The 20,374-nt window shown below is 35.7% G+C and overlaps 1 protein-coding gene across 8 annotated transcripts in view; it reads right to left on the reverse strand.

Moving 5' to 3' along the window:
• Positions 1 to 265: 265 nt before the first annotated feature.
• Positions 266 to 20,374, reverse strand: part of NKTR (natural killer cell triggering receptor) — a 42,027-nt gene continuing 21,918 nt past the window's right edge. For 3 of the 8 annotated variants that reach the window (XM_061474424.1, XM_061474429.1, XM_061474430.1), the window contains 11 exons: positions 17,103 to 17,132; positions 16,109 to 16,254; positions 14,623 to 14,845; positions 13,873 to 14,028; positions 12,882 to 12,969; positions 9,179 to 9,324; positions 5,273 to 8,203; positions 4,988 to 5,083; positions 4,620 to 4,679; positions 3,954 to 4,052; positions 266 to 2,581 (listed from right to left, as the gene is read on the reverse strand). In XM_061474424.1, the coding sequence (XP_061330408.1) occupies positions 2,503 to 2,581; positions 3,954 to 4,052; positions 4,620 to 4,679; positions 4,988 to 5,083; positions 5,273 to 8,203; positions 9,179 to 9,324; positions 12,882 to 12,969; positions 13,873 to 14,028; positions 14,623 to 14,845; positions 16,109 to 16,254; positions 17,103 to 17,132 (4,054 nt within the window). In that variant the 3' untranslated portion in view covers positions 266 to 2,502. The remainder of the gene's footprint in view (positions 2,582 to 3,953; positions 4,053 to 4,619; positions 4,680 to 4,987; positions 5,084 to 5,272; positions 8,204 to 9,178; positions 9,325 to 12,881; positions 12,970 to 13,872; positions 14,029 to 14,622; positions 14,846 to 16,108; positions 16,255 to 17,102; positions 17,133 to 20,374) is intronic. The other 5 variants (XR_009747058.1, XM_061474428.1, XM_061474427.1 and 2 more) reach the window with 5 other exon arrangements.

Raw genomic sequence — 20,374 nt, forward strand, 5'->3', positions numbered from 1 at the left:
TTAATTTCCCTGCCTGTTTCCCCTCAAGCAGCAATGGATTGTTCCAGATGTAGAGAAAACAGTATTTGCAGATATATATAAAAGTTTATTTTACAAACAGCAACTACCTTTGAGTAACAAAATTGCAAAACCACAGACCAACATTAGAAAAAACAGCTCAGGGGTACGTTTTCTATCTGAAGTAGAACTTAACAGACTTCATTAAGTAAAAATACACCCTCCCCCCTTCACTCAAACCCCTCCCCCAGTCATCTACCAGATAGAATTTCTTTATAAAGCTTTAATTCAAGATATGAAATAGCCATTAATGGCATTACAGTAATTTTGGACAACTGCAATTAACTGATTGACTGTATTTTTATTACCTTTACCTGATCTTAAAAAGTCAACTCTGATCTGAAATACGATGAAGTCCAATGCTGGAGCAAGTTCTTCTCTAGTAAGTAAATGACAATCTTTATAGTTGTGCATTTTTACAGACCACTAATCCACTAGTTCCATTTTCTCAGTAAGGGAAAAAAACAAAACTGTGAAACTCTTTTGAGTTAGCACTATCTGTTGAGGACTTTGAAATGGTGGCTACTGTTAGAAACATGCCTGTAGATGTGTACTGACTTGAGTAATAAATGTCCTTAGTGTTAAAAAAAGCACAAGAAGCTTACAAAATATTGATTTGAAAGGATTACATGCACACAATTTTTCATTGAGCTTCAAGAGGAGGAAGGGTATAAGCCCAGAATTTTGGGTTCTTCTCAAAAGTGGAAAAAACAGTATGACAAATTCAGTTTTGGGAACTTACGACAAACGTCTTACTCAGCTGTTCATGAGCAGAAATGGAGGGCACCATCACTATCTTCAAACTTCACTCTGAGCTTTCTTTTCATGTTTCTGAAGTGTATCAAAAGCTAATTTTGCATAGCTTAATTCAATCAAAGAGACTGCATGAATTAATGTCTAAGCAAGAAATTACCACTTTCAATTTTCAAAGCTTGTTGGGTCCTGATGAGGTTGTTGGGTTTTTTGTAATTTCAGTATCTGAAAAATTTGAGAAAATGAAAGCATCTCAAGACATTACAGAAAGTTGGTAATGAAAACTATTATCATACAACAGTACCCTTTAGCTCTAATAAAGCTGTGTTAATCTGTTTTTTCACTACAGAGCTCACTTTTATTATTATGCCACTATAAAACTGTGTCTAAGTACACAACTTCCTAGACACTGAAAAACTTTACAAATTATTTAAAATCAACTCAAATCAGAATATCGTAAAAATTGCTCAGTGCTCTTCAGCTGAAATCTGTGTGTTTTTCTGCAAACCATTTACCTGTAACACAGAGTCATTTTTGGTATTAAACTTTACTTTGAAAGTACTGTCCATGCTTTTTACCAGGCATACCAGGCTTTTTGTAGTTATATCACTTTAACAATATGTAGATCAGTATTTGCAATATCAGTATCTGATATTCCCTATGGCAAATGGAATACACCTACAGACATTCTTATAAAGGAACCATTATGGTTTGTTTTTTTTTAAAAATCATTACATATCATTAAAAAAGTGTTTTGAACAAACTTGTGATATACTCAACAGTTTACAACATTCAACTTCAAAATATGCTGAAGTACACCAAGCACTGTAATGTGAACTGAAATTGAATTCAAAATTCTTAGACACTTGAGAGTATTGCTGTTTTATCACAAAATTAACTTTAAATGTAAAGTTTAGACAAAATGGATATCAAGAGCAAAATCCGTCATGCTTTTGCTCACTATTGTCAGTTTAACAATTCGTGTTGTGTAATCTCACCCTTTTCAGCAGACTTCTGAAATCACAGTACGGAAAGGATTAAGACAGAGTGGCAGCCTTTGTTTTCATCACCTAGCTCTTGTGCGTATGCACTGTATATAATGCAATAATCAACAAGACATCACAGAAACCCATCTTCCAGCATTAGAAAAAGCATTTTAATAAACTAGAAATGGCAGCCTTTGTTAGAAGGTTTGGTTTTTTTCTTCACAGTTTTACAGTTGCTAGCATCTATTTAACAGGAACAGGCAGGAAGACCTAAGATGTTTATAAACATACTTGAAGACAGTAACAATAGCTGCACCCAGAAAAGTGGTGGCAGCAAATTCGCCTGTCATTCATGGCTTGGAAACCTAATTCAAGGAAATAGTACTTTTTATTTTTTTTTAATTTCATGTTTTGTAAAAGCAGTTGATATTAAAAAAAATTAATAAAAAACCCAGTTAAGTTCAGTACTCTATACTTGTATGGAGTACTATGTATGGAGTATACATGACTGTATACTCCGTAAGTATACAGTATACTTACACTTCATAAGTATACAGTCTCTCAGGCGAGTTCACCGTTAAATAGGAAAGTTTCAACTAACTCAGTAAACACCCTTCAACTTTACTTGTGACACTGTCAAAACGGTTTTAACATAACACTGAAAAAAAAATTATTAAATGCAGTTTCCATCGTAAAAGAAACGGTTTCAGCTATATCTGCTGCTTTCACTGGGGCTCCGATTGTTAGAGTAACTGCGATCGCTTTCACTGTCAGAGCCGTAAGATCTACAAAGAAAAGATTAAAATGCCTCAAAATTGTATTTTGAGCTTCAAATTCAAAATTTCATCATGTAAAAAAAAATGTCAAGAAGCACAACAGACAGCAAGAAAACATATAAGAAGTCTTTTACAGGATATTTCATATAACTGAAGTATTCGTTAAAGGACTCTCAAATTAAAATGATGATTAATTCAAAGGATGAAAACCCTGTGTAACTCCAGTCAAACAACTGTGGTTGTAACTACATAATTTCTTGTCTTCTCTGATAACTACATAACTTCTTGTCTTCTCATCCCAAATAAATGGGTTTGTAAATGCTAATAGCTGAGAAGTATATTCTAACAAACATAATTTTATAATTGCAAGCATTTTCTCAATTATTTCCCAAATCCTTGCTTTATATATGTTACAGTGCTTCATCTAAAGAAGGATCTTATGAATTAGGCCCCGTAACAACAACAGAGAAGGATGACTGTCTGCAGAGTGGAAATTGTAGATTAAAATATTTTGGCTTATACGGACAAATTCCAAGCACCTGGCTAAACATCAAGATAGAGTCCAGATGGTTTCAGACAAGCCACAGGACATATTCTAATTACACAGAATAAACTTTCATTAGAGATTTTCTAGCCTCATGCCTGTAGAGAAGGCTTTCTAAACAAAAGGTGAACACATCCTAATCCAGCATTGTTCCTCTGAAGCTTCCCAACATCCTAAACCAATGATTTTGCAAGTCTTTTTTCCACAAGCCAATCTCATTTCCCCTCAAACACATGATGAAAATTGTCCTACTGTTAAAGCTAGATGTGGAAATGGGCGAGAACAAAGTCCATTAAAAGCTGGTACAAAGTTCTAGAAAAATAAGCATGAGGACAGCAGGGGATAAAAATTTACAATAGTCTTAGGGGTCTTCCTGATTCACCACTAACGTGGGACATTAAAAAGGTATAAAAGCAAATCATCACTGATAGAATTTACCATCCAATGACATTCTCTGCAGACTGGGTATTTTTTAATCCACAATAGGACACTTGATTTAAATCTTATGTTCACTGTAGTTTTTAAGAAACATTTAAAATTAATAAAAAATTACATGTATGTATTTTGAATGCATACATACAATGAACTGGAGCCTTCTCAAATCTTTCTTCCCCTAGTTTCTTCCCCATCCTCAAATTTAGTAAGTTAGAAATTCTGATTTCCTCAATCACATGCTTGCTCTAATTTGAACTGGCTTTAATTACTACTTTTGCTAACAGTGCATTTTTTACGCTTGGGGGAAAAAGAACCACATCAGCCTTCATGAACATCCTAAGTATATATTTAGCAAATTCTTTTACATAAATTCAGTGTCAAGTCATGCTAGCAAAAACCTACCTGGATCGCCTATCATAACTTCTGGATCTTCGATAGCTGTCACTCCTTTTACTTCGACTTCGACTTCTGCTGTAGTAACTATCATATGTGTATGACCTACTTTATAAGAAAAAGAAAGTTAAGTGTAAATTTACAATTCCTTGTCTAAAATGTATAATATATGTATCAAAGACATTCATATACAGAGATGAGCAGCTATACAGAAATTACTTTTGAAGGGTGTGTCAAACAATAATTCTATATTTTATAAAAGTTTAAATACAAGTACCTTAAAAACAACAGTAAAAATCTCAAATTTATTAATCCAGAAAAGAGACAGTAGCCATTTAAACAGTTCCACATTTCACATTTTCTCTACAAATTGTAGATGCAGTAAACATCATTTATACCTCAGTTGTTTTTTTTTAACCAATAAAGGGAAATGGGTACACTATTACTTATCTCGTATCATCTATAACTGCAATGCCAAGATGATTTTGTTATTTTTTGCTTTTAAATGTATCTGATGTTGATTTTGCTTTGATTCAAGGTGCTATCACGGTATTATAAAATGTAAATACCATAGATAAAGAGGTACTCTTAGATTTTATTTTTTTATAATATGCACATTTACTACAGAGTTTGTATAAAACTATAATACAGCTTTTATAAAGCTATAATCCATACCTGGATCGACTATGATGATCGTAAGAACTACTTCTGGATCTACTTCTACTATAGGTTCGACTGACAAAAACAAAAACAGAGATGTTTTAAGTTAATCAGAAACAAGTGCTGAAGAGAGAGGGAAGAGGGGGAAGCAAGAGACAAGTAACATATTTTGATCAAAATTCCTTATCTGTACTACAAAACATTAGATAAAATTATTTTTCAGTAACAGGAAATTCTGAAATCCAACTATTCTAACCTGCACATTTCAAGTAGCTACTTCAGACTGTAGTACGCATAGCCAAGCGTATAGCCAAGCTCAGAGACTGAGGCATCAGACTGGTTTGTAATACATCCTAACACTGTCACCAGTTAGAGAAACTTACCTACGGCTCTTGTAACTGTGGTAAGAACTACTTCGACTTCTTGACCGATCTCTACTATACCATCCTCTGCTTCGGCTTCTTGTGTAGCTTCTTGATCTACAATGAATGAACAACTTTGAAAAGCACAAAATAGGATGTAAATGAAGAGAAGACCATTATAAAGCTTCACCTTTTAAGCTAGGTATTTATTCCATACTTGATAAGTGACATAGCTGAAAAAGAAAATAAGACTTCAAAATATCAGAGCTTTCACTTTCAGCTGTGGGAGCAGCACAAACTTCTTACCGATATGAAGATGTAGAACTTCGTGAGTGACTTCTTGAGTGACTGTAAGATATGGACCTTGTTCTGCGTCTGGATTTAGATTCAGATTTACTTCGTGACCTACTGAGACTCCTGGATGGGCTATTATCATCTCTACTTGGAGATTCTTCCTCACTGGAACTTTCTTGGTTCCTTGGCCTTCGATTTAGCCGTGCTGTTTTTCTAACTTCATCAAACAGAGATCCGGGCCTTACTTTATTTTTAGCTTTTATTTCAATTCTTAAACCTGCTGGTTTAGGCTCTGGTGCTGAAGCTATGTTCTTAACTTCTGCAGCAGTACTAATTGTGGTTGGTTGTAAGTTAGCAACACCTTGCAAAGGCTTCCATTTATTATCTATCGTATTGCTTTGTGTATTTTCAGTAATTTCACCTTTTAAACTACAGTCTTTAGCACTAGACACAGGGGCAGAATTATTTTCTTGTATTCCCATTTCTTTTTCTTCTTTAATATTCATGAAGTCTATAACATTGTTTCCTAGTTTGACAGCATCTTGTTCATGGGTCTTAACCTGTAAATCTTTGTTTATACTAGCAGCTAAAGCCTGAGGTTTAGCAGTGAGAATGACAGGAGACAAAACATCTACATCAACCTTCCCTGGTGAGTTACGATCTGGAGTACAAATCTCCATGTTGTCATCTGTCTCAATAACATCTTGCAATCCATTCTGGTTACTTTCTTCAGCTTGTTTCATCTCATCTTTGCAACCGGTCACATTTATTTCTGCATTTAAGATACTGTCTGAAGCATTCATTTCAATGCTATCTTTATTAAGGTTATTACAATCTGGAGAGGCACCACGTGTAGGGTTTTTAGTTAAAAGGTTTTCATCCACAGAAGGCTTTTCAGTTAAATTTTTCATTTTATCTTTGACTATTTCATCCTTGTCATAAACTTGGTTTTTATCTTTTAAGTTCCTGTTAAGCTGCTTTTCTTTATCATCCTTGGTAACTGGCTTTTCATTAATCTCATCATCATCTTCTTCACCATACTCCAGGGGGGGCTGCCAATGAAACATTTCTTTTCTTTTCTGAACTTTGTGTTTCTTCTCCTTTTTCCCTTTTGATTTGTCTTTTGCTTTTTTTGAATGGGATTTTTTAAGAGCTTTTTTCGATCCACGTTTGTGTTTTTTTGACTTTCCTCTAATGTTTGTTGAGCTAGAACAAGAGCTGTCAGACTCAGAAGATGACAACTGCTTGCTTGTCTTCCATGTACAATCAGAATCCAGAAAGCCTTCTGAAGAATTTGACCGTTTTTTTATTCTTTTGGTAACACTAAGCTCTGCATCAGATCCTGATGTGGCCTCTCCTTCTTCTTTACTAGAGGAGAGTCTGGAATCTCCCCTATTACGCCTTGCCTCTCCTTTTTCAGAATTTGATTCAGAGTCCCATTTACTACCTGAATAGGATTTTTGTTTAGTTTTTCCACCACCCCTAGGTTGCTCAGAAGATTTCTCCTTAACTGCTTTCTTTTTAGCATCATCAGAATCCTGCTCACACTTGGGTTCCTTCTCCCCTTGCTCAGAACTTAAGCTATTTTTGTCCTGTTTCTGAGTACCTCTTTCTAACTGAAAACGGCCTTCTTTTTCTTGGACTACTTTCATTTTGGCAGAATGCTCACTGTCAGTAGAGAAGTCTGAAGATGATGAACTATCACTCTCTTTCAAGCCCTGAGAAGACTCATCATAGTCTTTTGTACGCTTATAAGGGACAGTGCTTTCAGAGCTTGTTTCTTGCCTCAGTTTAAGAGGTCGAGCCTTCTGATCACTTGATGCAGATTTTCTTTTGCTTCTGTCATCATCACTAAGGGAAGAGTAAGACGTTGACTCACTATAACGTGACCTGTCACTGCAGTATTTACTCAGTGATGGTGACCGGCCAGAAGAATGAGATTTTGTCCTAGAGCTTGATGGACTTCTAGATCTCGTATAAGATCTTGAGTATGACCTACTTCGAGAAGACCTGCTTCTTGATCTCAGACAACTGTCTGAGCTTCTGTCACTATGGTATTTGGAATAACCACTTCGATCGCTATCTGAACTCCTTTGTCGCTTATGATATGAGGAAGTAGTATTAGGCTCTTTAACAGCTACTAAATTGTAATTAGTTTGTGTGGGTATTAAATGTGTCGTTTTAGCTTTCATTTCCTGAATTCGCTCATAAGATGGCTTCCATGGTTTCTGCCCAGGTTTCCACCTTGAAGGTGGTGGACTCTCACTTAAGGGTATAACAGGGAGGTTTTCTGAGACAACTGGTGGTACGACAACTTTATCACTTGGGAGTATAGCTGCTCTTACAGGCTCAGCAGTCTTGGTAAGCTTATTCTCATTTAATCGCGTTGAAATATTTCGTGGAGAACTGGAAACTGTCTTTTGATGCCTAGGGTTAGAACTTGACCTTGACCTACTTCGTGAACATGATGATTTAGAGGCTGATCTTGACCTAGAGCTTCTTCGGGAGTAAGATCTTGATTTAGACCTAGATCTGGACCTGTAGTATGATCGAGTCCCTCTGCTTGATAAAGTCGATGAGCTCTGGTCTTCCTTGTCAGATTTAGACCAGTCCCTTCTGGAGGAATGCCTGGAAGATGATGAAGAAGAACGAGATTTCCTGTCACGATCACAAGATGATTTTGTCCTCCTGAGGAAGGAATGAGAAGACTCTACATCTGATGAAGCGGACGTTTTCTTCTTTTTTGTTTGCTTGTGCTTCTTGAAATGCTTCTGCTTTTTAGATTTCTTTTTATGTTTCATCTTTTTTTTATCTTTTCTGTGCTTTTTGTGGTGGCTAGAGTATCTCACAGTACTTAAATCAGAATAACCGTTACGTGACCAAGATCTTGATCTCTGGGACACACTTCTTTCATCCCATCTGCTTGTACATGGGTCGCTCAACCTAGAAAACAAACCCCACACTGAGTGGAAATTCTTTAAAAACTTCAGATAAATTAAGTATTTTCCACACCTCCAAGGCAAGTAAGTAAGTTTAAGAGAAATTAACACAGCCCCCCTTTACTACCAGACAATTATGTTTTAACTGAGCTTGTTACACTCTTTTTAAGATACGAATTACATCACTATCAAGAAAGCTACTTCTCTCTAACAACTGAATCAGCCAACATCAGAAAATTTTGCATACTGTAGTGCCTGTGTGAAGAGAGTCAATGCTTTAACTACCCTAGACTACATGTCTTTGACATCTACAACAAAAGGATTCTTAAACATTTAAATACAAATTTTAAAACATCTTATTTAGTAGTCTTTTAGGTGGTATGTTGCAATACAGCAATAAACTGAACACACAATATATAAAATTATTCAGCAATAATTTATGATAGATAAAAAAGAAAAACTGAAAATATTACATATAATTTGTTATAAGCTCCTATTTATTATCAAGTCATCAGAAATTCTGAAGAGCTGGCTTCCATCTCTAAGTTTGCAATTGCAGAAAATACATAACTAAAACAACGTAAGATTGATGGATTTTGTTGTCTTACTTGGTATTCAAAGAAACCACATAACCAAGTTTGAGGTTAAAGGAAATCTGACATGACTAGCTATAGGGAAAGCAACAGGAAACTGGACAGGTCAATTAATTACTTCTTAAATAAGTATCCAAGATGACACCATGACAAACAACTCTTCTGACACTTTTCAGCTTGTGTTCATCTGGTGTCACATTAGCAAAGCAGAAAGGTTTTAAGAAAGTTTTCCACTTTTATTTTTTGGAACTTAAATGGAACATGTTAACCACAAAGTTGTTCACATTTTCTTCTTTTCAAATATGAATAACACAGTACATGCACATAATTTATTAAAGCTTGTGTAAAAAAAACAAGACATTTTAAAATTGCAGTAAGGATCTTACTTATCGCCTTTACTCCACTTTTCTCCACTAGGTGGTCTGTATGTTCGTAATCTCTGCATTTCCTCCTTCCAGTGAGGAGGGGTCTCACTGCTCTCATCATCATCAGATTCAGAACACGATCGTGATTGAGGTGGGGTGTGATATCGCTATGAAAGCAAGGAAAGATAGTTATATATTATATTTTTCTTTACAAAAGACTGGAAAATACAGCAAATAGAACTATATCATAAAATCTTACAATGGTTTAGGCTGGAAGGGACCTTAAAGCTCATCTCATTCCAACCCCCCTGCCATAGGCAGGAACACCTTCCACTAGACCAGGTTGCTCCAAGCCCTGTTCAGCCTGGCCTTGAACACCATCAGGCAGGGGGCAACCACAGGTTCTCTGGGCAACCTGTGCCAGGGCCTCCACCACCCTCACAGGAAAGTTCTTCCTCAGATCTCATCTTAATCTCCCCTCTGTCAGTTTAAAGGCATTCCACCTTGTCCTATGCCTAGATGCCCTTGTAAAAATTGAAGAAAAAAGAAAAAGTGCATCCATACAAGGTCTACGAGGTAAACACAAATTCCAGGTTTCCTGCCAAAAAATACCCACGCTTGGTATGCATATATCCCACACAGTTGGCTGTATCTTTTCATTCTCCAAAAGCATTTCACAAATAGGGCCCAGGAGCTAACCCGTTTTTACCAGACATAAAAGGAAGAATCAAGAAGAAGTCATAGATTCTCTTTACGTAACACCTTTTGGAATAACACAATTACTGCAGATAACCAGCTTTTTTGGGGGGATACTAAAGCACAGATGTTTCACTTCAGTTAGAAGACTCTTAACTGCCTGTATGAGAAAAGACAAGCCCTATTTCAAAAGTTAACACTGTTCACTCCTTCAGAAATGGGAATCCAGTGTAAGCCACCTTCCAAAACCACCCCCCCCCCCCAAAAAAAAAAAAAGACATCTTCCACAGAAGTGTAATGAAGTATCATGCTTAAAACATTACACTTAAGCAGGCAATAAGAACTACTTGTGCAGCAGCAAAAGAACTCAAATGTTGCTAACTCATTATTTTCCATTACCCAGTTGGATACACTTAGGTAAATTCTGTGAGGAAATTAGATGCTCCTTGACTCAATAAAGAAAAACATCTGGAATTCAGTTGATTATTTTAAGCCACTTAGAAATGAAAGCAATTAGGGAAAAAATATTGCCCCCCCCTGAAAAAATACAGAAAGATGTATGTATTGGTTTATTCAGTTGATTACAGGCAGAAGTTCTTAAGATATCCTGTTTATATAAAAGGTAACCTGCCATGAAGATTTGGAGGTTCTCTACTCTTTGAGGTGAAGCAATGACTACTTAAAAAAAAACCTCTTACAAATAAAGGGCATACAATAGGTTGCGAAAGTGTCATGAACCTTCCTAATTCTCTCATATTACATTCAGGAGTCTCACAGAACCCCAGAAAATTCAAAACTAAAAGCGAGTATTTTGAAAAACATCAGACAAGTTCACCCTGGCTACAAACTTTTGCTAATCAGTCTATTAGAGACAGGAGAAAAAATGTGTTTCTCCAACTAAATGCTAGCCCTGAATTATTTCTGTTATGACTGGTTTTCATTCTTGATTTTGCCAAGAAGGTACCAAAAATATGAAAAACAGGACAGAGACACCCAAATCCCTGACAAAAGCCAATTCCACTCAACTTTAAACTAGTTTTCTGAAAGTCTTTTTTTGACATAAGTATTTTAAAACACTCCATTTAAAAAGCCTCCTTTCGTGGATATCACAAATAACAAATACAAATGAAAGATTTAATGTCATGGCTGGCAAATGAGGGCTGGTTCTCAGGTGAGGCTCAAACACTACAATACCTTGTAGTGGCTACAGCCAAGCCATTAATTTTGTGGCTTAAAATAATTGCACCATAGGAATCAAGAGAAAAGTACTTCTCAAATTCACTGGCTACCACATAAGAAAACAATGCTCAGAGAAGCCTCAGTTAAGATTACTGTAATGAAAAATGTTGTCAACTATGCAGATACTGGTTTTGGGGTTTTTATTTGTTTGGTTTTGTTTTTTTTTTTAGAACTTCCACCTACAAAAAAAATTGTCAGGACCAAACCTTGGTTTGGTTTATGGTTACCCACACGCTGCTTGCAAAATTGATCGAGGAAAACATTCAAAACGGGAAGAATATGCTCAGTCATGGTATGCTACAATTTGAAATACACCAAAATCGAATGCACAATTACAAAAGCTTTTCTTATTTTCTCCCTCTTTTACTGACTGAAAAACACGAACACAGCTGCACAGTGCTTTGAGTCCCGTACTGAGGTTTATTAGAGAAAAGTTTTGCTTGAGTAGAGTTGAACTAAGGCAAAAGCAAAAGTCTTCATGATACCAAAGATTTGAAGTGGAAGTGATATTTGCATAACAGGGGCAGTCTTCAGAAAGGAAGGTAGGGAAAAAGGACAAAGTCTGCAGGTCTGTAAAAAGGCTTTGCTATCAGCATTGCAATGAAGTAACTTCTTGCCCATGCAGAGCCATCTATGAAATAACACAGACATGATCTCAGTCCAGACAGCTGATGAAATTTGACAAGCTACCATAGAATCCTACAATATTTTGGGACCTCCAAGCTCATCCAGTTCCAATCCCCTCCCACTGGCAGGGACACCTTCCACTAGACCAGGTTGCTCCAAGCTGCATCCAACCTGGCCTTGAACACTGCCAGGGATGGGGCAGCCACAGCTTCTCTGGGCAACCTGTGCCAGGGCCTCACCACCCTCACAGGGAAGAACTTCTTCCTCAGATCTCATCTCAGTCTCCCCTCTGGCAGTTTAAAGCCATTCTCCCTTGTCCTATCACTACATGCCCTTGTCAAAAGGCCCTCCCCAGCTTTCTTGTTGGCCCTATTTTAGGTACTGTGAAGCTGTTCTAAGGTCTCCCTGGAGCTTTCTCTTTAGAATGAACAAGCCCAGCTCTCTCAGCCTGTCTTCATATCAAAAGTGCTCCAGCCCAACACATGAAACTATATTAAGTGGATAAAAAAAAAAAAAGCAAGAAGGAAATAAAAGGTTGACAAAATGTCAAAAAGCCGAACAAACAATTTAAGCTATTCTGCCAAAGCTGCCAACAAAACTGCTGTTTCTCAGCAATGCTAAGTACAGGCATCAGAAGATGAAAATATCAAAACTCAGGAGGACAAGCAATATACATCACAAAGGACTGCATATACTGAGGACACTATAGACCTGCTTTGTCTACTGTTACATGTTACAGTCCTAATGCTGAACAGAAACAGCAAAGAAATCCAGTGAGTGGAGTAAAAGCTCTTGTCACTTCTCATTACTTTAGATCTTGTGGTTCATGTGGGATGACTGCCTGAATTACTTTCAATCTTCAACAAAAAAATAATTAAAAAAATTATGTCTGAAGACTTCTCATAGCTGAGGAGTAAGCATTTGTTCCAATCTTCTTATAAAAAGACAGTAACAAGAAGGATGGAATAAAAGTGTAATAAAATGAACTATCAGACAATATTTCAACCTAAACTGGAATCTACAACATGCCAACAACGATTAAAGTGCCACACAAAAGCCTCAAAAAAAGTTCAAAGCTGAAGGTCAAAGAAGATATTCTGGATGGAAGGAGGAAAAAAAAAAATAAAAAAAATGGGAAAATCAAGAAAAAATTGCCACATACTATTGTGCCTCTTCCTTTAATTTTTCGTCCAGATTTAGAGACTGATGGTTTCGGGTCAGCCAGAACTGGTGTAGTATCAAGAAGCTTCCTACATAAATAAATAAAATATGAGCTTACATGGAAAAAAAACAACAAAAAAATTAACTTGAATTAATTTTAAGTTAATAATGCAAAATATTAATCTTATTTATCTTAAGATGGCAGACCTAAGAATTCAGTGAATTCTCCAGGAAATAAAGCAAGACATGAACAGTTCTGCAATGAAAAGGAAATCAAGATCCTTGTTTTAGATCAAATCTGTAGCCAATCTGACCTCTCCACCTGTAAATAAATGCTAACAGTGAACTTGCAAAGCACTATTGAAGTGGCAAGTGGCTTTTCTAAAGAGGTTAACTGCATTTGGTGCACAAATCATGAAGACGACATGGACAGAAGAGTTTCAGGATCTCAGCAGTTATACAACCATGTCTTAACTCAGAGACTGACAATTCATGATAGGTCACAGGTTCCAAAGCGTTGCTTCTTTCCTGAGCAATAGGAGGTAACTCAGCACTCCTTTTTACAGTTTGTGTAATGTCCTTCAGAGAAGCAGTTACTAAGGCTTTGAAAACATAAATAATGTTTCAAGGCAAAACGTACAGGAGACTACACCATTAACTGAAATGAATCAATTAAAAAAAAAAACAAATCACCAAGCTTATTTTAAGAACTTCTGGCAATGTAACATATTGCTGATTTGAAGAGGTATCTCACAATGTAACTTAATAGCTCATCTGAGTCCAAACACAAAGAAATTTGGCAGAAAAAGAACCAAACTGCAATTTAGTAGAGGTGCAAAACAAAGAAAACTGCAAAAAGGACAATTAAATTACCTCATTTAGAAACTTTAGCCATTGTTTGCTACCAGCACTAGTTACTTGAATGGTAACAGGAAAATTTTTTGCCTAGTTTCCACCAAGAAAACATCATAAAAAAGCTCAATGTTCCTTACGGTTCAGGTTCTATATTGACAACGGGCACATCTCTTCTCAGCAAAAATCTATTTTCAGGCACTGGGGGAATTTCTTCAGGACGTACCACTGGTTTGTCTCTCTTCATGCTAACATCAATTGCTTTTTCTGTTATATCACTCTTGTCAGAAAGGCTGCTAAGGGAATAAACAAGTTGATAAATCAAAATTAACTGTCAACTGATAAACACCCCTTTTCAAAGCAAATTCCAAAAAAAAGCCCATGTGGTGCATCAAGCTTTAAGATGGCTTAACAATCAAAACATGCTTCATTCACAACCCATTTTAAGCTAAAAAGGAAGGATACACAATTACTGGAAGGAAGGTTCAGGTTTTGCTTTACAGAAAAATAATTTTGCTTTGAATTTGCCATTTGTCAAGAAATATTTTAAAATCTAATCAAATATATATCAAATCTATTCCCTAATCTTTCACTTTAACACAGGTATACCGAGTCCCAAATACTTGAACATGCTGAGATTTACTCATTTCAAAATCACTCTAGCTTCCATCTACAAAGATCTTAAACTCTTTCATGGAAAAATCTACTCAACAAGCTTGGCTTTAGGGTTTTTTTGGTTGGTGTTTTTTAATAAAGACCAAGCACCAAACCCCAAACCTAAATAAAACATAAATAATTTTCATATTAATTGCTTCAGTATTTCATGAAAACAAAAGTAGAATTTCTCCGATTTCTCTGAAATTCTTAAATTTAAGAGACTAGTCACCCACCGTCTTTGGTTTGAGGTTCGCCTGCACTTTGGATCCTCTTTCTTCCTCTCTTCCTTTCTTCGTTTTCTTGATTGTTTGGTTTTAGCTCTTCTTTTACGCTTTCTTCTTCTGCTTCTTTCACTTTCAGCTTCACTTTCAGATGAACTTTCTGAAGAGCTTGATGCACTGGAGGAGGAGTCTGAAGCTTCTGACTCCGAACATACTTTCTTCTTCTTCTCCAAAGCTTAAAACAGATATTTTAAATTTACAGTGTGCACATGTCCATGTGTGTGTAGCGTGTATATATAGAGCACAAAATATATCATTTTATATATGTATAAATACACAGAGATACTGTTTCAGAAGAGCTCTTTGAACTTTTTTCACAAGGAGTTAAAGTACAATAATAAAAACTGATTTTGGCCTAGTCTAAAGCCATACCACTAAAAGATACAAATATTTTCCAGCAAAGATAGCTCCTATACAGTAAGCTGTAAGAACTTCCATGCATGAATTCCACCATATAAGGTGACATATCACTGCAAAGCCAAAACTTTTTTACATTAATACACAGTAAGTTTATAAATGAAGTTCGACATTATGATGTGCCAAGCTAATACAAAGAAAATAGTTTTAAGAAGGAGGGTTCCCCCCTTTTCTCTTTTGAAAAAGGTATTTTAAGTTGTAATACTGACTTCACACCTTTAAGTTAGAATACACAGATAAGAAAAGACCATCTGTAGTAAAAAAAAATAATTTCTAGAAAACAATGCATAGGTTACAGAACAAAGTTTAAGAAAGAATTAGTCATAGCCTCAGCTGTTTATTTCTTATTTATAAATCTTTGTCATTCTCTCTGCATGCGATACTTTCTTACTCTATCCTCCTGACTTTTTTTAAAGGACATAAATAACCACATTATCCTTAAGGAAGGCCAAAAATGAAGGGGAAAACACAAACTTTTAACACTCCGCTACATTACAGAGACTGTCCAAACACGTATTTAAAATTATTTATTCCCTAAGAATTCTCATGAAATTATGTTAACTACGTATACTGCGTATTAACATTACATGATCTTACAATTCAAATTCTGGAAACTGCACAAAATTCAACTCCAAGAAGATAGTATGTTGAAACTCTATCTTTCAAACTCAGAAAATCAGATTGTAATTATTTTCTGTGTAAGTCACATTAACCTCAAACATTAAGAACAGGAAGCAGGGATACACTGTCCAACACACAAAGGTTCAGGTCAAAAAAAGCCTTCTCCCTTGCTATGCCTTCCTCTTCTACACCAGTTTTTTTTTAAGTTTTAAATGCTTGTAAGACTTAAGATTCTAGACATTCACCATAATGATTTTTTGATGTTGGCAAAATTTTCATGTTCTCCGAACTCTAATGTTTGGACTCTATGATCTTAAAGGTCTTTTCCAAGCTAAACAAATCTGTAATTCTATGAAAACAATATCAACATTCAATTAACTTCAGATGTATGTATGCTTACCATCTTTTGCTGATTTTGTAACAAGCACCCCACAGTCAATAACTCGTACATCTGCATAGGGCCTACTTGCAGTATCGGTTTTCAGATTTTCTATTTGTTCTATTACCTCAAACCCAGAAATAACCAGTCCAAAGACAACATGTACACTGCAGAAATAAAATGTTTGGAAAGTACATTTATATATTGCTGTAATTATTTTATAATGAATTTCAGATTTAAGAAGCCACTCTGAACTAGAAACACTAAGCTCTTTAAAACGCATTAGAGTAATAAACATCTTGTCTTTAAGTTTCACATTTACAACAATCTAAGATTTTACTGGAACATGAAAAAAGGGTCCACTATGGTTCAATGAGAGAAAAGTTTGATGTCATTCCACTCTCTTTTACATAGGCAGAGTAAATAGATCATTATTTCTAACATATCCTTCTACTTTCGCAGTTTCATGCAACAGGGAGATCATAAATCCATATATAAAGATGACAAAGAACTGCAGTTTTCCCCAGAAAAGAAACATTTATAGGTCTATACAAACTCAGCACACAAATTCCCCACTAGCACTGCAGGGACAGCTATAACTAAGAAATTCCCATTTCTGTCCACATTTCTCTCCACTTCTTCTGTTTGCCCATAACTTATACTCCAAGGATCTAACCTATTCTGGGGATAAAACCACACCACACAAGAGAGTACTATCCAAATACATTAAACTTGACATTTCAACTCACTCATTTATGGATTGAGGGCAGCAACCAGTTTTAAAAAAAAATATTATTAGGGTTTAAGCCCTTCTAAGTTTTTGACCAGCTGTAGGAATTAAGTTGCAACTTGAATTTTTTATAGAACTGAAGTCTTTTTTTTTTCCTTTTTCTTCTATTGTATAGTCTTCCAGATGATTAAGAATTTGTTTCCCCGTTATTGTCTATTTTAACATGTGAAGACTTACAACCTTCAAATTTTAGACATCACTGGAGGAACTATAAAGGATTCTTACCCATCGAGATGAGGAGCAGGTTTTGTTGTTCTGTTTGACAAACAGCAAGATGGTAAGATGGAAGAAAAATAAAAAAAAAAATAATAATCAGGGATTCAGATGAAGTAAAAGAGGAGAATGGAACAGGGGAAAAAAAAAAAGAAGTGAAGGTAAGACAAAAAAATAGTGAAAAAATCCAGTTACACACACAGAATTAAAATATTTTATAGATTATACATACAGGCTTTCTTAAACTTTTACATGAAATTTATTTGAAGCTTAGCTAACTATGCACACTTGAAAGATGTACCAAGCATCATTTTAATGCATGCAATAAACAATTTTGAAATAAACGATTTTGAAATAATAGTCTTTAAATACACATTAAAATATAATTCACTAACATTTTTAGTCACAGAGAAGATGCAATTTGGCATTAAATACTGGGTAACTAATGACTGTTAGGTTCTTACATTACAAGGTCACTATAAAGTCAGTTTATTCAAAAAGAGTTATCACATGTAACAGATACTTTGCTCCCCCCTCCCACTTCTTTCTTACTTTCTACTTCCCTGATTGGCATCATGACCCAGAATGCAAAGCAACACTTTAACCACCAGCTACAGCACTTCATCAGCTCACAGGCTTCCCAAAGGCAACAGCAGCATAATGCAAGCAGACATTATGTGCTGCCCTACAGTTTACTACTGTGGTTAAGTGCAGATTTCCTCCCTATTTTTCAGCTTCCCACCTTCAGCCATTTGTAGCCTGAAGGAACCACCTTCCATTTTGTACACTATCCTAAAAACAAGCCTTTGGAGTTATGCGAGACTTCTGAGTTGACTTCAAATTGGAATATTCAAGGCTGTGCATATATGTTAAGATTCACCCTTTTCATGGTAATGCTATGACCTAGTATTTCTCCAGATCCTTTTCCAAAAAGGAAAGGAAATTACTTTTGCAAGTAAGCCTGCATTAAGGCTGCACAGAGAACCTTGCTATGCAGACACAATCTGTAAAGAACATCAGAGCACTAAAAAAAAAAAAAAAGGAGGGAAGCTAATTTGCATCCAAAGCTATTTTAATATTTGAACACATCCTTCCTCTCTCTTCCCCAGGCACTATTTTGCCTTTCCAGCCTTCTTCCACTGAACTCACCTCTGAAAATATATAATCCATCACAGATACTTTTTTAAATTTACAGTAGCACAGATGTGGTACAATGAAGTCAGTTTTTCGCTGCTAAAATAAAATACTACTTTTAAAGCATGTATCTTCACTCAGGTTTTGAACTATCCAGTCACAAAACACCGCAGTGCTGAACACATGCCAAAAGATGGAACTGTGAATCAGGAGTGTTTACACTCTTGATTTTTATATATATATATATATATATATTTTTTTTTTAAGCCCCAAATGCCAACCAGACCTTCCACTTCTGTAATACTGAATAATACAGAAAACTTTGGTTTTACATGGGGAAATAAACGCTATCAAGACAATGTTTAATTTTGCAATAGTTGGGGGGTGTTCTTTGGTTTTCCCTTGCTAGTATTGCTACAAACAAAAAAAATGTTAACAGCTTTTGAGGTTCTTTAAGCAAGAGTTAACTGCATTAATAACCTCCTGCTAAGCAAACAGTTTAAGCGGGCTTAATTATAAGGCTGATTTAAAGTAGTGAAACAACAGAAGTGGGTTATTTCAGTGAAACCAATAATAAACAAGACTGAGTGCTTAGAATTAGCTAGAAACAGCAGCAGGTTCAAACACACTTGATGCAGAGGCTGTAGTACTGTGCTCCTGCTATGTCAAAGCAGCACTTGAAGACCTTGAGCAAATTACCTGATCATTTACTTTTCTTAGACTAGTCCTTGATAGCAAAGAAAGGGATAGCTGGCACATTAAAACTCATGTAGGGGTTTCTTCCATTGCACTGATAATTTGATAAATTTATTGAATTTCTCTCATTTACTTGTATATGCAGTGAGAACACAAGGAAGAGAATTATCCCAAAAGAAAACTTCAGATGCATGATGAGGAGTTAGGTGACTTTAACAGACTTCCTACGGGAAGAAGAAACCCAACGCCTCACTCTGCTTTTGAAAGTTCTCATTTAAATGTGAAGGTTTTAACATGACATTTATTTTGCAAACATGCACTTTAAATGACCGCTTCACAGTTGTCCACATATGCTCTGCCTTTGACTCTTGAATGTTTACTTTGGCTTCAAAACAATCAGGAGAAAACCTGCTTACTGCCTTTGCACTAGGGAAACCTAGAATCACGATGAGTTCCTCCCCCAAAATAATATTTCAATGAAACATTTCTATACAGAACTTTTGTAAGTTAAAACACTCAAAATCTGCCTTATACTGTTATCCATGTTATTTACAGAATACCTTTCTTCACTCAAGTTTAAAGAAAATTAGCTTAAGATACTGATGAAGAGAAAAGCATCTTTTTGATAACAGCAAGTTATCACCCACCCCCCAAGTACCTCACTCCTAACAAAGGATTCAATGCACATAACAATATGATCAGAAGAAAACAAGAAAGATAAAAACAGAAAGAAGAAAAGGAAAGGACACAGCCTTAGAGGAATGAAACATTACCTTTGGAGCGCACGATGTAACACTGTTTCTGTAAATTTTACACAAAAATGGCAGAAATAAATTGTAATACAATTTCAGACAAAACTGAGTCTATGTTTTATTAAATACAAGTTTACAATTAATATTAATCAAGTTGTATGCAGAACAAGGATGCCTAAAAGAGGGCTCTAAATTTTCTTTAGAATACAAAGTACTTTTAAAACTACAGTAAGTTCTCCTTAAAACCAAAAAGAAACCTGTAGATATAACCTGCTTGCATACACTATTAAAAAATATAAACAGTTAGAAAGGAGAATCCTCCCACTCCCCTCTAAGTCTCAATCCAACAAAAGGGTTAGAACACATGCACAACCTTAAGCATATGAATAACTGATTTCAATGGGTTTATTCATGTGCTTGCAGTTACATAGGTGTTCAAATGCTCTCCTGAATGCAGTCCTAAATATATGCTTCAAAGGATGGCACACCATAGCATAAACGTTTTGATTTACAAGTGAAATGTGTAAAGTCAGCAAGTTTACAACTTCATACATTTCATAATTAGCTGACAACTTCCTTGCATCATGAAGCATTTCTAGAGCTAAGAAAAATAAGTGGTTTCTCTAAAATAGGTTCATCGCTTGGGCTCAGAATTACAGAAGGACAAACACATGGCAGACAGCAGCAGACAAAAATACCATG

Source organism: Pezoporus flaviventris, unplaced genomic scaffold (genome assembly GCF_033815535.1).
Source record: "Pezoporus flaviventris isolate CSIRO_AGI_PZ_B2104156 unplaced genomic scaffold, CSIRO_AGI_Pfla_v1 ptg000079l, whole genome shotgun sequence".
NCBI classification, from domain to species: domain Eukaryota; kingdom Metazoa; phylum Chordata; class Aves; order Psittaciformes; family Psittacidae; genus Pezoporus; species Pezoporus flaviventris.